Source organism: Pagrus pagrus (genome assembly GCF_965226575.1).
Source record: "Pagrus pagrus genome assembly, chromosome: 14".
NCBI classification, from domain to species: Eukaryota; Metazoa; Chordata; class Actinopteri; order Spariformes; family Sparidae; genus Pagrus; species Pagrus pagrus.
In genome coordinates, this window is record NC_140198.1 from 16,430,921 (window position 1) to 16,444,342 (window position 13,422).

The 13,422-nt window shown below is 39.3% G+C and overlaps 1 protein-coding gene and 1 long non-coding RNA gene across 3 annotated transcripts; one reads left to right on the forward strand and one right to left on the reverse strand.

Annotated features, from left to right (window-relative positions):
- Window positions 1–120: 120 nt before the first annotated feature.
- rab6a (RAB6A, member RAS oncogene family) lies at window positions 121–10,442 on the reverse strand. 2 transcript variants are annotated; one of them, XM_084373229.1, is made up of 9 exons: window positions 10,355–10,442; window positions 9,843–10,254; window positions 6,210–6,268; window positions 6,040–6,093; window positions 5,287–5,392; window positions 4,911–5,022; window positions 4,413–4,506; window positions 2,731–2,797; window positions 121–1,757 (listed from the first exon to the last, which is right to left on the reverse strand). In XM_084373229.1, exons 2-9 carry the CDS (start codon window positions 9,910–9,912, stop codon window positions 1,693–1,695), a joined length of 627 nt encoding a protein of 208 aa, XP_084229355.1. In that variant the 5' UTR covers window positions 9,913–10,254; window positions 10,355–10,442; the 3' UTR covers window positions 121–1,692. The 2 variants fall into 2 exon arrangements, with proteins under 2 accessions (XP_084229355.1, XP_084229356.1); XM_084373230.1 differs by lacking the exons at window positions 4,413–4,506; window positions 10,355–10,442 and adding an exon at window positions 3,454–3,547 and having other exon boundaries at window positions 9,843–10,176.
- A 41-nt stretch (window positions 10,443–10,483) lies between these two features.
- Window positions 10,484–13,315, forward strand: LOC311269201. Its single transcript, XR_014624059.1, has 3 exons — window positions 10,484–10,563; window positions 11,433–11,517; window positions 12,539–13,315. It is a non-coding gene; the product is annotated as an uncharacterized lncRNA (long non-coding RNA).
- The last annotated feature ends 107 nt before the right edge of the window (window positions 13,316–13,422 follow it).

A 13,422-nucleotide genomic window follows, 5' to 3' on the forward strand; every position in this document is an offset into this window, starting at 1 on the left:
ACCTTACTGCAACACTCAAGAGTATTTAACCTTTGAATCATAATTCCGACATTAAAAACACCACGTAAATAACTGCATCAAAATCTCACAGCTTTCAGCAAGACACAGATGAATTTCAGCAGCGGTGACAAGTGTATTTTTATTCTTTCATTTAAAACCATTCCAGACAGAAACGTTCAGGACTACTTTGCTATACAAATCAAACTCTCCTCCATAATTCACACATAAATTGCACGGCATTATTAGTACGATCAAATTGCCAGTTAGAGGTGGTAGAGGGAACAGCAGATGTCTCTACTGATTCTGTTAAAGGTGGTCCAGATGGATGCATATTTTATTAGCGATTCAGGACTCATTCCAAAAGTGAAGATATTAACAGCCATAAAAAAAAGAAACATGAATCCAATAGAAATAAATATTACAAGTCATTGTGGATTAAATACACGTCAAATAATCACTAACAAAAGATCAACTCCAAAAAAATAAAAACAAGCAAAATAAGTCTTTAAAGTGTTCATAACATCATCCCAAACTTAACTAGATAAACCCAAATCCAAGGAAGCCCTCTACAATTAAACTCCAAAAGGCATAATATCTCCATATCTAATGTTTATGGTGGGTTTTATGATTATGACTCTTAATATGAGAAAATCCTCCTCAAACACTATCATCAAATAAACTGTTTAAATCTATGATAGCTGTAGTCTTTTAGAAAAAGAAAAAAAAAAAGAGCTACCCAAATAAAAAGGTAATAGAAAACGGAAGCCACAGTAAAAATAACCCATCTGAAAAAGGTCAAGTGTGGGAAGAGAGGAAGGACGGTAATGTGGATGGTGTAGTGATAGTGATAGTGTTGCTCTTATAGTAGGTGTCATGTATTTGGGCTGGTCTGAGAACATGCGCTGACTGTGTAACAACTTGTGTCATGCTGGTACGTGTTGGGGAAAAGTGTGCTGATGCAGGTACCATAAAGCCTGCACGCAGTTTAAAATGAGTTCATGGCTGCCACTTGAAACTTCAGCTGCATCGTGGTTGTATACAGTATACGTGTCAACACTGAGATGACCCCGTTGATTTTCTTCAACACAACTTTGCAACTGTTTCTATGTATTATTCCAGAGTTAAAAAAAGTACAGTTTGTTTACAACACAATTCAAGAATGAATCGCTGCCAATCAATTGCAACAGCACAAATAATGTTACCCGACAAACGCACAAAACATCCACATTGTGCTGATTAAGCTTAAAGCATTTTTTTTAAATCCTTTTTCAGAATATTCTCACTCTTTGACACATACTTTGATTTGATGTCTTACAAACTCATTTTCTTTCTTTCAGTTTGGTACAAAAGGTCATCTTTAGACACAAACTTGCTGCGACTAATTACTCTTTTGCCATCATATTTGTCTTTTGGAAATGACAACCGGAGCTCAGCAAAGGCCGAGCTCTAGCCGTGAATACTGTTTCAACGTATGCCTGTTACAGTGCAAATATTCAATTTAAGTGTTTCATGACTTTCAGCGCATCCCGATGAGAGGGCAGGTTTCCACGATGCCGAGGATAACAGATGTAGTGTTCTATTTCAGGCTGGGGAACAGAGGCGGGTGCAGTGAAGGGTACAGATACAGAAAAACCGACTGAGTCTGAGAAAAAAGCCAGGAAGAGAAATATTTAGCAATGACATGAGCGGGCATTAGCAGGAACAGCCTCCTTCACTGGCAGGTAGCTCTGGTGGCTTCTCCAGCTTAATGTCAATCACTGAGGGGTTTAGGAGTTAAGGAACATCGCAGAACAGGAAAAGATACACGTTTAAAATGTAAATGAGATGTCGTGAGAACCAAAGCAAACTGCTTGCCAGGCTTAAGCTGTTAGAGATAACATTTTAAAGTTGTAAAAAGTTGTTTAATGTCCATGTTTACCATACAAACCATCAGACATTATGTGAACTCACAATTATATGACAAGGTCCACAAGCTGCATTTCAAGACAAAATGAATTCTATGGAGAAAGATCATGTTTTATGTCCCCATCATGTGACCTTTAAAAATGATAAATCTTAAAAGGTCCGATATTAAACTAATTTTCAGGGTAATACTTGGTAAAATTGGCTACATTTTGATTTTAATCTGTAAATATCTGATCTAAGAGCAAGAAAACAAAAATTACCATACAATGTGCTATGGACACATAGTACTAAGAAAGTACTGAGGTTCAATACTCAGCCCTGTCATCCATTTCTGAGTGGCATCAGAATGGGGACAGATTAAAAGGTATAGCATCATGAGTGCAAACCCATATACTGTACCATCTAAACAGAAGGGTCAACAGTGAGATGTGGCTCATGTTTCAGGATTGCTTTCAGAGGTTTCTAAGGATGTTCTGACCTGTTTTAGTCGTGACTGAGGCGCAATCTGAATCCATTGTTATAGCTGTGAATCCCAGTTTACTGCAGACTAGAGATGGTTAGCAGTTGGTACTCACAACGTATATTTTCAGTGGAGTATTTCTTTAAGATTATACTCAGTACAAAAGTCAGTGAGTTGCAGCACAATATGTGCCCTCACTGGTAAAATAAATCTAAAGGGACACTTGGGTTAAACAACAATAGCTCGTTGTCACAGCGGTGCACTAGATTTTCCTTCTGGCAGGGACTATCCATAAGAGAGCAAGATACCTCCTGACTCACTTCTGTCACATCAGACACAGACTCTGACACATACAAAAAGGATACTGTCCTCTCTACTCTTGTCCTGTGTGGTATCCATGCCAGGGAGGGCGGCTGCCACACGACGGAAAAGCTGGAGGGAAAAAGAACCAGATGTATTCTGTCAGGCAAGGAAATAACCCCAGATACATGACAAACACACAAGATGAAATCAAGACAATGCGCAGTGTATATTCCCATAACATGATTCAGCAGGTTCTCTTGAAGCTCGCACAGAGGAAGACACCCACCAGAGCTTTTCCAAATCTGATCTTAAATTTAGCAGCATGTGTTTATGCTACTTCAAGGCCACATTTCTGCACTGCAGGAGCGGCTTGAAAAGAGGTTGTAATTGTGCCTCAATGAGACCTTCCATTGATAGAGCTTGGAGCACTTTAAGTGATTGATGGATTCATATGAATTAAACTAAAAAAAAAAAAAATAGACATGCAGATTTCACAGCAACAGAAATACTGCTACTTTGCTAATCAGTAGAGTGGAGGAGTATTGGTTTGCAAACTCTGACCCACCTTTAAGGCTGAAGGATCAAAGGTTGGCCAATACTAATCAATACTTTTAACAGGTGGGAGAGAGCTTGAAAAACAGATCCACACACAACACTTTCCACCACAGGAAGCTGATGCTTAAACCTTTATGCACGCATACGTGTGTGAAATAGAAGCCAATCAGAAGAGAGCATGAGCACTATGAACCCACACACACACAGACACAGAGGTGCACACGCTCTACCTGTTTGACATTGTAGCCTGTCTTTGCACTTGTTTCAATAAACAGAACATTCATCTCTTTCGCTCTCTGCTCTCCCTCCTCTGTGGTTATCTGTCTGTGATGAGCCACGAGTCACCGCGCACAACACGCACATCCACGGGTACACGCACATATCACCACAGACATTGACGAGAAGACAAGGGGAAAAATAACACAGATTGAGATTATGTTGAAGTGGAGTAACAAGTCGTGCCCCTTCCTGCTGCTACTGCCACCTCTGCTCGAGACCAAAAGTCATCCGTTTGACCTCCAGGCTGTACCGAATATCTATGTCTATGAATGTCTATTCATTCTGTTTTAACCTGATATTTTTGCACAGTTGCAGATACAAATTATGCTACAGTAATATTATATCTGTTTCACTATTTGTAGAATTAGATTCCAGTGGTGGCTGCAGAGGATTGCTTACCAACTTGTGCGGTCCGAATATTTCCAATAAATCTAGAGTTAAGTCTAACAATCACAAATTAATTAAAAAAAAAAGATAGATGTAATAATTTAAAAAATGCACAACACTTTCTTTCTGGCATCTTTCTAGCATCATGACTTTTTTATTATTTATTAAAGAAAGGTGATTTTAATTTAAAAAAGACCCACTCATTTACTCCAATTAATCACTTTATTCAAATTGAGGATTCTGTTCAAGGATATTTTTCTTTTTAATGATAAAATATGACAACAGAAACCTGAAGCTTCATTTGAAAACCTCAACAGAAGCATTGAATTGAAAAAAGAAAATTCGGTACAGCCCTAGTTCACTGTCAGCCATGCAGGGACAGCAGGCTTTCAAATTTTGACAGAAAATGAACGATGAGATGCAGATGCTGGAACAGCTGGCAAATTCGGAGACCTTTGGAGGTGGAGCCCAGGCGGCAGCATCCGCGGCAGGACTACAGAGCACGACTCACACACATTCTTACCTGCTTTACGTTGTAGCCCGCTTTCGCACTAGTCTCAATAAACATTACATTTAGTTCTTTGGCTTTCCGCTCACCCTCCTCAATAGATACTTGCCTGTGGTAGACAGGGGGGTTAAGAGATGCACAGCGACAGACATTACAAAACGGACTTCATAAGACAGGTGGATAAAGTGGATCAAACAGTACACACTTTCAGATAAAATTTTATCAAACAACAGCTGACAACCATCAATCTATTTAGGAGCTTAATCTGTTAAAGATTAAATAATCAATATATTCAAACAATGTGGGTTGAAACAAAGAGAAAGAGGGCAAAGAGTATGAAAAAAGTCAATCACAGCTTTGACATCCACAAAGGGTGGAGGTGACTAATCTGATGCTGGCTCAGAAAGGGCCGAGGAGCTCAGTATTGACAGGAACAATCAATGACTTCATTAGTATGCTCTTAAAGGAGGGAGCCTGCATACACAGGGGCAGGCGGAGGGAGGAACAAATTACCTTTTGTCCGCAAGGTCTGTCTTGTTTCCCACCAACATGATAATGACATCACTTCCTCTCTCTGTTCTCACATCGTCGATCCATTTTGTGGTTTGCTGGAAGGAGTTGACGTCTGAAAGAGAGACGATGGAGAAGCGGGAAGCAGGGCATCAGTATTCAGGATGTGAAATGCCTTAGCTGTAAAAACTGGCGGGTTTGTGACAGTAGAGTCTGATGTATACATTTGGAATCATAGGATTTTTAAAAATGCAAAAGAAATGCTTGTAAAACTGAAGTAACGGACACTCATTTTTAAAAGAAAATTAAGAAACACAAGAGAGGACAAGACAAATGTGTCAGATTTCTAAACCACTGAGTGCACACGCAATCAACCTACTTGTGATGTCATACACTACGACAGCAGCGGCAGAGTCTCTGATGTAACTCGGGATGAGGCTACGAAATCGCTCTTGCCCTGCTGTGTCCCACAACTGCAACCTGATCTGTGGGGCAGGAAGGGGAAGGGGATGGGAGGAAAAATCCAAGAAGAGAAAAAAAGAAACAAAAAAAAGAAACAAAAAAAAAAACAGAAGGGATGAAAATAAACAAGAAAAAAGGCAGAAATGAGGTAAGTTATGGTGACAAAAAGCAAATTGAAAGAAAACTAAATAAAGTCAGACGAATGGGAAAAGATAGAGAGAAGACAGAGAGAGCATAGTGCATGCAGGTAGTGAAAGACCATCAGAAAGAGCAAGCTGTCTGGGCCTGGGGGGGAAGAAATAAATAATCACCCTTCACTTGTCATCAGCCCTCCTCTCTTGATCAAGTAAGGTGTTTAATTTCAAACCAGGAATGGAGAGAATAGATGGAGGGGTAGGAAGGAGAGGAAGAAAACCCGTGTTGAGGGGAGCAATAAACAAAGACCGGGCGGACGGTCCAGGAGGTACGGCATCCAGCTCACACTGGAAGGCAGTACAAATACTACTCGTGCTTGTTAGAAAGAACATAACTGATTTATGTCAGCAACCAGAAGCTCACTGAAATCCCCACCACCAAGTCACTATGAGGTTTAATCTGAACAAAGACAAGAACAGCCAACAATCAGGGAGTGTTAAACACCATTAGTAAAAAACAAAACAAACAAACTTACTGTTCTGTCTTCAAGGTACATGGTTTTCGACAGGAAATCTATTCCTATTGTGGCCTGAAAATGGGTAACAAGTTGTTAAATATGCATAACAATAATCTATGAGCATTGGATTGTAGAATAACATGAATATTATCAGCGGTGATTAAATCAGGTGGAGGTGTTTGTCTCACTTGGTAAGTGTTGTCGAAGCTGTCATACATGAACCTGGTGATCAGCGAAGTCTTTCCCACTAAAAACAAACACAAACAAAGTATTATCAGTGTTATGATCACACATTCATTCAGTTTTGTAGGCTAATCAGCTTTTATTCAACATTGACCACAATTATGTGTGCCTATCTCTAGTAAGGTTGCAATTAATGATTCTTTCAATCATTAATTCATCAGCCTATCTATTACATTCTATAAGGGGTGTAACGGTACACAGTAGTCACAGTTTGTTAGATCAGTACAAGCGGAAAAAGTGACAAAAAAGTCAAAATGCACAAGGCTAGGTTTCTTTTCATTTATTTTCAACTGAAAGTGGTGAGACACTTACAATTTGTTTTACCTAGTCTGGACTCGCCATAGTGTATGTAGTAACAAAACAGTGCGTCTTCTTCTGCTTTGTTGCAGCTTTTAATGCAACAGTTGCAATTTTAGTGCAATACTTCTCCATTACTGGACTGAAGTGTGGATCAGAAGGGTTATAATCTCACCCACGCCACGACAGTTCAGGACAAATACATGTACCGTTGCGCCCCTGGATTCTATTATATAATAGCCATTGTATTTTTTTCTCAACTGATTAATTGTTTAATGTATAAAATCGCAAAAAATAGTATAAAATGTATGTATTTGCATTTAAAACGTATGTCTCTGACCACAGCCTAATGCACCACTTTGCTGACAATATGAATTGTTAGCAAATAACGTAAGTGGATGGATCACCTACTGCAAGATACAGTAGACTACAGTGCACAACATCAAAGTTGTGCACAGTTAATAAGCCACATATGAAGAACCCGTATAATTTACCAAAGTATATCCTTTAACTCCCATGAAAGGGCAAGTAGCTGTCCATTCAAAGGTGTAGTTCTGAATCATTTGAAGTTTCTGAGGAGAGGTTAACTTAAAGGGCTGAGGAATGCTGAGAGACGAGTCGGGTTTGGAGCCAGGTTCCCCATTATTACCCTCTCTGTCTCTTTTCTTGCTCCACATTAAGGTTGGGCAATTTAACGGTATAAATACTGCACAATAGTAGAAATGTGTCCACTGGTAGATATTTCACAATACTGATCCACAGCAGACGCTAATTAATGTATGTGTCTGCTACATATTCTGGACAGGTTATGTAGGATATCAGGGCTGGACTCTCAAGTGGAGGTGTGAATCCAGCTGCACAAGGTAGTGTGGTTTTGGCAGCAGGACTGATTACCACATTCTCATGTGACGTGAGAGCAACAGTTAGTGGTGGCAATGCACATCTAATTTGTGTGATTTATATACCGTACTCACGGAAGTCAGACTGGTATTTATTTGTGCCCTTATAACCTGCAACACTTGAAGTTATCGTTCTCATTTTAAACTTTAAAGCTTCCATTTTGAAAGAATGTTAGTTTTACTGTTTTGACTCTTTTGTTTTTGAGTTTTCTCAGGTAAGGTAGTTGTTTTTGTCCATATAGAAGTTAAAATAAAATACATTAATTACATGTGACAGTATAGTATGGTATGGTTATTTTAAACAATTTCTTATAATTATTATAAAAAAATAATTGTATAGTGATACAGACATTGGCCACATTGTCAACCCTGCTCCATATCCATGCTGAAAAAGAGTAATTTACCACACTCTTCTACATAATTTGGCAGCTGTACAATGATTCATAATATTTCTTTTAATCTTGCTGATATATCCCAGTACAACATCACTTTTAGCATATCAGAGAGACTCACTCATACGTTAGCTTTAAGCACCCGGACAGTGCTCCCCAGCCTCAGACTGTTTTGCTGAGCTCGAGTTACATTATCAGTTACACTGCGAGCATCGAGTGATGATGACATGGCCAAAGCCAACACTGCTGTTTACAATTTTACAAGGAACCACAGCTGATTACAGACTGTGTTACAAACAAAGTCTGCCTGTCTTATCTCGATGGAAGTGAGTCATATTACAGGACACAATACCTGAAGAAAAATGATTGCTGGCAAAGGAGAAATTGTAAACTTTTCTAGACTACCATATCCTGTTTCTACCCTACTGAAGCACCTATCAGATCGGCCGGATCAGCGTTGGTGCTGTTACAGACCTTATTAGGCTGATTGGGTACTGTCAGACTCAAGTGTGATGAATCCACATTACAGTTTGTTCCTTAATGCCAAAAAAATGTCAGCATTACATTCGTGCGCTGCCAACTATTTGGAACCACACCAGTGCCTGGCCCTACATACCGATCACACTAACATTATTTATTGACTTCTATGTAGTGATTGCAATGTTGAATTTTTTTAACAAAAGAGCCCTAGTTTTATATTAGTATTAAATATCAACAAGGGCCACACAATTACGCAAAAGATTATCCCAATATACTCAAAATTGCAATATGGCCAAGTGTCATTTCCAAATCACAGGAAGCTGCTATTTTTATATATAAAAAGGTAAAATGTATGACATTAGAGCATTATAATGAAGTACTGTAGTGCAGCAGAGATGCTCTTGCACACAAATCTTGTTCTCCAGACGTAAGAAAACAGGTTTGTTTGGTACAGTCCCAACAAAAAGTCACATCATGATTTTAATTGTTCTTTGCAGTGAAAATGAAAATTGTGAGGCAAATGAGGTCATTCACACTAATCGTGAATGAAGTCTGTCAAAATCAATGCTTATCGTGCAGCCCTAATATAAACATATACCTAAAGTTGAGGTATCATAGACTATCGGAAGAGAAAAGGTTTGTAATGGTGCATCCATATTTTACACAAAGCTCCAAAGTCCATAGAATGCTCAGCAAACAACTGTGGAAAACTGTGGAAGCACTGTATTAGACTAATGAACAAGCCCACACCTTTACCTTTGAAACAGACATAAGATTGTTAAGTATGGGTCTATACCCAACAACTTCCCTGCCCCCTCTTTCTCTTCCAGTACAATTACACCCTGTGTTCAGTTTGGCTTGAAAAGGGGAAAATGAGTAGGCAGAGTGAAGGAATGCCACTGGGCAGGTTTGATAATTATGATGCACCAACTCTCTGCAGTGCCCCCCGGCTAGACAATCTGATCTGACTGTGTAATCACTGTCATATTTTTTAGTGAACTTTGACAGAGATTTGTAGCATTCCTCTGAACACAGCAGCAAATACAGCTCATCACCTGAAGCCAACATAGCCTGTAACTGTAGCTAGATATTAAATGGACACACAGCTGGTATTAATGCATAGAGAGTACATGTATCCACTATGTTAACCACATTGTTTCACCACTTAATCGACACTTGTAACTTTCTACGAGCTTCCACAGCCTCTGTTAATAGCATGTTATCACAGCTCCCCCACACAACTTAGCTAAGTCAGTTTCTACAGATATGACCTCACCTATAAGTAATAACACCTGCGAATGAAGCCAGCGTGGACAAGCAGCTAGTTAAGTTACGGTGTCGCAATGCTATCACTATGCCAAGTTTAACGTTACGCAGCTAATGTTAGCTAGCTAACTGGTGAATGTTAATCACCCGACCAATCCACCAAACTCTCGTGTTAGCTCAACTCCTATAGGGCATAATTCAGATTATACACCCCAACAACTTGTAGCATTAGCATTAGACTTACCACTCTGTTCCCCGAGAAAGACCAATTTAAATTTTCTTAAAGGGTTTCCGAAGTCTCCGGCCGCCGACATGACTGTATGAAACAATCCTTGACGTTACTTTTCAGGAGCTCCCCAGCTAGCCAGCTAATGCTAGCTAACCAGCGGTTGTCAAATATTAAATGTCCGGAATCCGTAACGTTTAACCGGTTTGCCCACTCCTCTACACAGGCCGTCTGGTGAGGTTTCGTGTTTTACAATCACTCCTTTGAGCTTCCAGACACTTTCTGACAACTCAGTAACTACTGCGGCCAAGTTAGCATTACTGTCAGTTCTCTGACATTTCTACCAGCTAGCCTCCCTGGGCTACTCTTCTTCTTCTCCACATTCTTGACAGTGTTGCTGTCATTGTCGGACATCTTGGTATGCTGCCATCTACAGGTGGAGGAAAAAATACAACATGATTTAAAGTTGTAGCCATGTGGGAGATCAACGCAGTTTAGACTTTAACACAAACACATGAATCATATCGCACCTTTATTTCATCAGTCGGAGGGATGGCGTACAAACAGAAGGCTAAAGGCTAAACAACAAGGAAGGAGACCGATTGATCCGTGTTGTACCTTCGTATTAACACAAGATGGCGTCGGCCCGTTCATCACAGCGCTCACATCTCACCTGCTAGGATGTTTTTCTGATAATCTCAGTCATTAGCTGTCCCGAGGAAATCACATTCTCCAATTTGTAAGTATCTTATTGTGTCTGTATTCAACTTGAAATAGCTAAAACAAATGTGTAGTCTCTTCTTTCCCCTGGTAATCCTCAACTAAGTGTATTTCTATATAAGCTAAGGCTATATAAAGGTGCACTATGTAGTTTTTTAATAACAAGAGAAAGATCTTCATTGACTGACTTCTTTTAGTCTAAATAAACAAACTCTCTTCGCTATCTTGACTGAATAAACAGAATAAACAAACTGACCTTAAAGGACAGTACAATTTCATACTGTTTTTCTTTGTTTATATTTGGCGGACCCTGCCACCTTTCTAGCTTCACACAGTTTTCTGGGGACCTCATTGTCCTCTGAGAACAGCTTGTTTATTCAGTTATGGAAAAAATAAATATTTCTGACGTAAATATTAGAATTTCTTAGTGCCCCTTTAATTCACCTCCAGTTTACTTGATTTATATGTGTATACACAGTTGGTAGGTGTGTCCTTGCCTAATCCCTGTATCCTACCACTAATAATGTCTGTGTAATACTTCCATAACACCTGACATAACTGACATGAATGTTTTGACGCACCATCACTATCTTAACACACCTTCTTGTTGTTGAAAGAATAACACCCCTTTTTGTTCAGGGCAGGTTATTTTGAGCCATCACTACAGTGTGCACATGCCCAGTCCTACAGTATATTGGTTATAATGATGCCAGATTTTGCTGGCAACCTTTCAACGTCAAGCCAAGAGGCGTAATTATCTTTTTGAACAAAATTAAATCACAGTTATTGGTAGCAGTACGAAGGTGTGAAAAGAGGAAGTCTGACTTGTTAGGTCTATTATGTCAGACACTTTTTGAAAATTGGTGTAATGTGCTGTAATGTTTGCAGGATCGACTGTAGCTCTCCTTCGATGACCTCCAGCTTATTGGACAGCTGCTGTCCAGAAGGTTGAAGCCCTGTGGCAATATACAAGGTGACTTCATTCATTTGCTTCACCCAGTGACGGACGAACAATAATAATACATTTCATTTTAAACCCTTCAGAACTTGCCATTTTCTTTGCTAATATTTTGCATACTGCATATTTTGCACAATATATGCCTTCTATATTTCTTTAATTATTCAGAAATAATCCACTATGATATATAAGTTGAACTAGGGATCTTGCTGCAGTACAACAAAGCTGGGCTCCGCTCTTTCTACCTGCATTCATTTAAATACTAAGCCACAGTTCATTATAAGCATACTCACATTGATTAATAATCACCTCTGATTTCCATATTTTAACAAGAGCCCTTGTTCTGAGTATAATTTCTCTCTTGCATAATTCTTAGAAACATTACATGGGCTAAAATATTTATGTGTGCAGTACTTAGGGGCATATATGGTATGTTTCCATGGGTGTCTTTATGAGGTCATATGTGAGTTCAAACTTAAAGGGGCACTCTGTAGTTTTGGAGATGAAATTCAAACTCAGAGTTTTAATATTTACAATGTTAATGAGCTAATAATACAAACTCAGAAATATTTATCGTATCCAGAACTGAATAAACAAGCTGTTCTCAAGGGAAATAAGGTCCCCAGGACACTGTTTGAAGCTAGAAAGGTGCCAGGGTCCGCCAAATATAAACAAAGTTAAATCCTTTAAGGTCGATTTGTTTATTCAGTTTATTCAGAAAATTGTTTTGTTTATTTAGTGTGTTTAGATAAAAAAAAAAAAAGTCAATGAAGAGAAAATGTATTCCCCAAAACTACATAGTGCACCTTTAAAATGAGTATTGTATATTTTAAAATGTTGGATGGACAATGTAATGTAAACATGGCAGATTTTACATTAGCACTTTTACTCTTGAAACACACATTTTGCTTTTCCCTACATGAGCACCCGAACTATTGCACTAATATCAATTATATTAGTGTTATTGATGTACGTATATATATGTATGTAGGTATATAATATGTGTGTTTATGCATGCTTGAATTCTGTGTTCTAGGTCGCTGAAGACACACCTGCGCCTCCCTCTCTCATCCAGCTCTTAACCCCTCTACTCAGAGTGCCGACCGGCTGATGCCAGCGCTTCAGCTGCTCTGTTTGCGACCATAGCCTCGCCAAACGAGAGCCATCACACTCTGCTGCCCGCCTCCCCTCCCTGCTCTCCTCAACAGCACTCCTACGCCATATGTCCTTGGTAAGGGAAAGACCCCAAGTCCCCCCCCGCTGAAGATGCTGATCTCACAAAATCCTCTTTCGCTCTCTGTCTCCCCCACTCTGTCTTTCTCTTTCTCTCTCTCTCTTTCTCTCACAAACACACACACACACACACAGAGGGATTTTGTGATCTATCTTGTTGTGTACTCATGCACACAACAAGATAGATCGATCACTAATGCACTGGAGAGGTTGTTGTGTAAGTGCTGTGATCGTGAATTTGCTCACCTCATGGAACAGGATTTGAGGTTGTGAAGGTGGTAATCAAATTTCTGCAAAGCGCCTCAGAGGCATGCGCCTTATTCTGCAACAAATAAACTGTCAACTAGAATAGCATGGCATCCAAAATAAAAGAGGCGTAACCAAAGGAAAACACAGATGAATTGTACCTGTCACCTCAAGCCATGACTTCATTCATGGTGTGCTGGTCTCTTGTCATGCCACTGCATCATTTACTTCTGCATAACTTGACTCACTCTTTGAGCTGGGGAAACCTTGCTATGACTCACATCTAGGAAAAAAACTACTTGACTATCTTTTTTTTATGCTTGTTATGTATCCTCATCTCTTAGATGCACATACGCACATGTATTTGTCAAGTGTGTGAGCATGTTAATTACTTCTTCCTGAATCTGTGTGATTGAACGATTGATTGATTTTATTAGACAT

Bases quoted from the DNA above. Each gene is read 5' to 3' on its own strand.
- rab6a (XM_084373229.1), bottom strand. From the start codon at position 9,912: ATGTCGGCGGCCGGAGACTTCGGAAACCCTTTAAGAAAATTTAAATTG. The intron at 4,507-4,910 runs GTAATTTGTTCC...TGTCTACCACAG, and splicing joins ACAGACCTTGCGGACAAAAG to GCAAGTATCTATTGAGGAGG. The intron at 1,758-2,730 runs GTATCCTTTTTG...TAAACCCCTCAG, and splicing joins GGACAAGAGTAGAGAGGACA to TGATTGACATTAAGCTGGAG.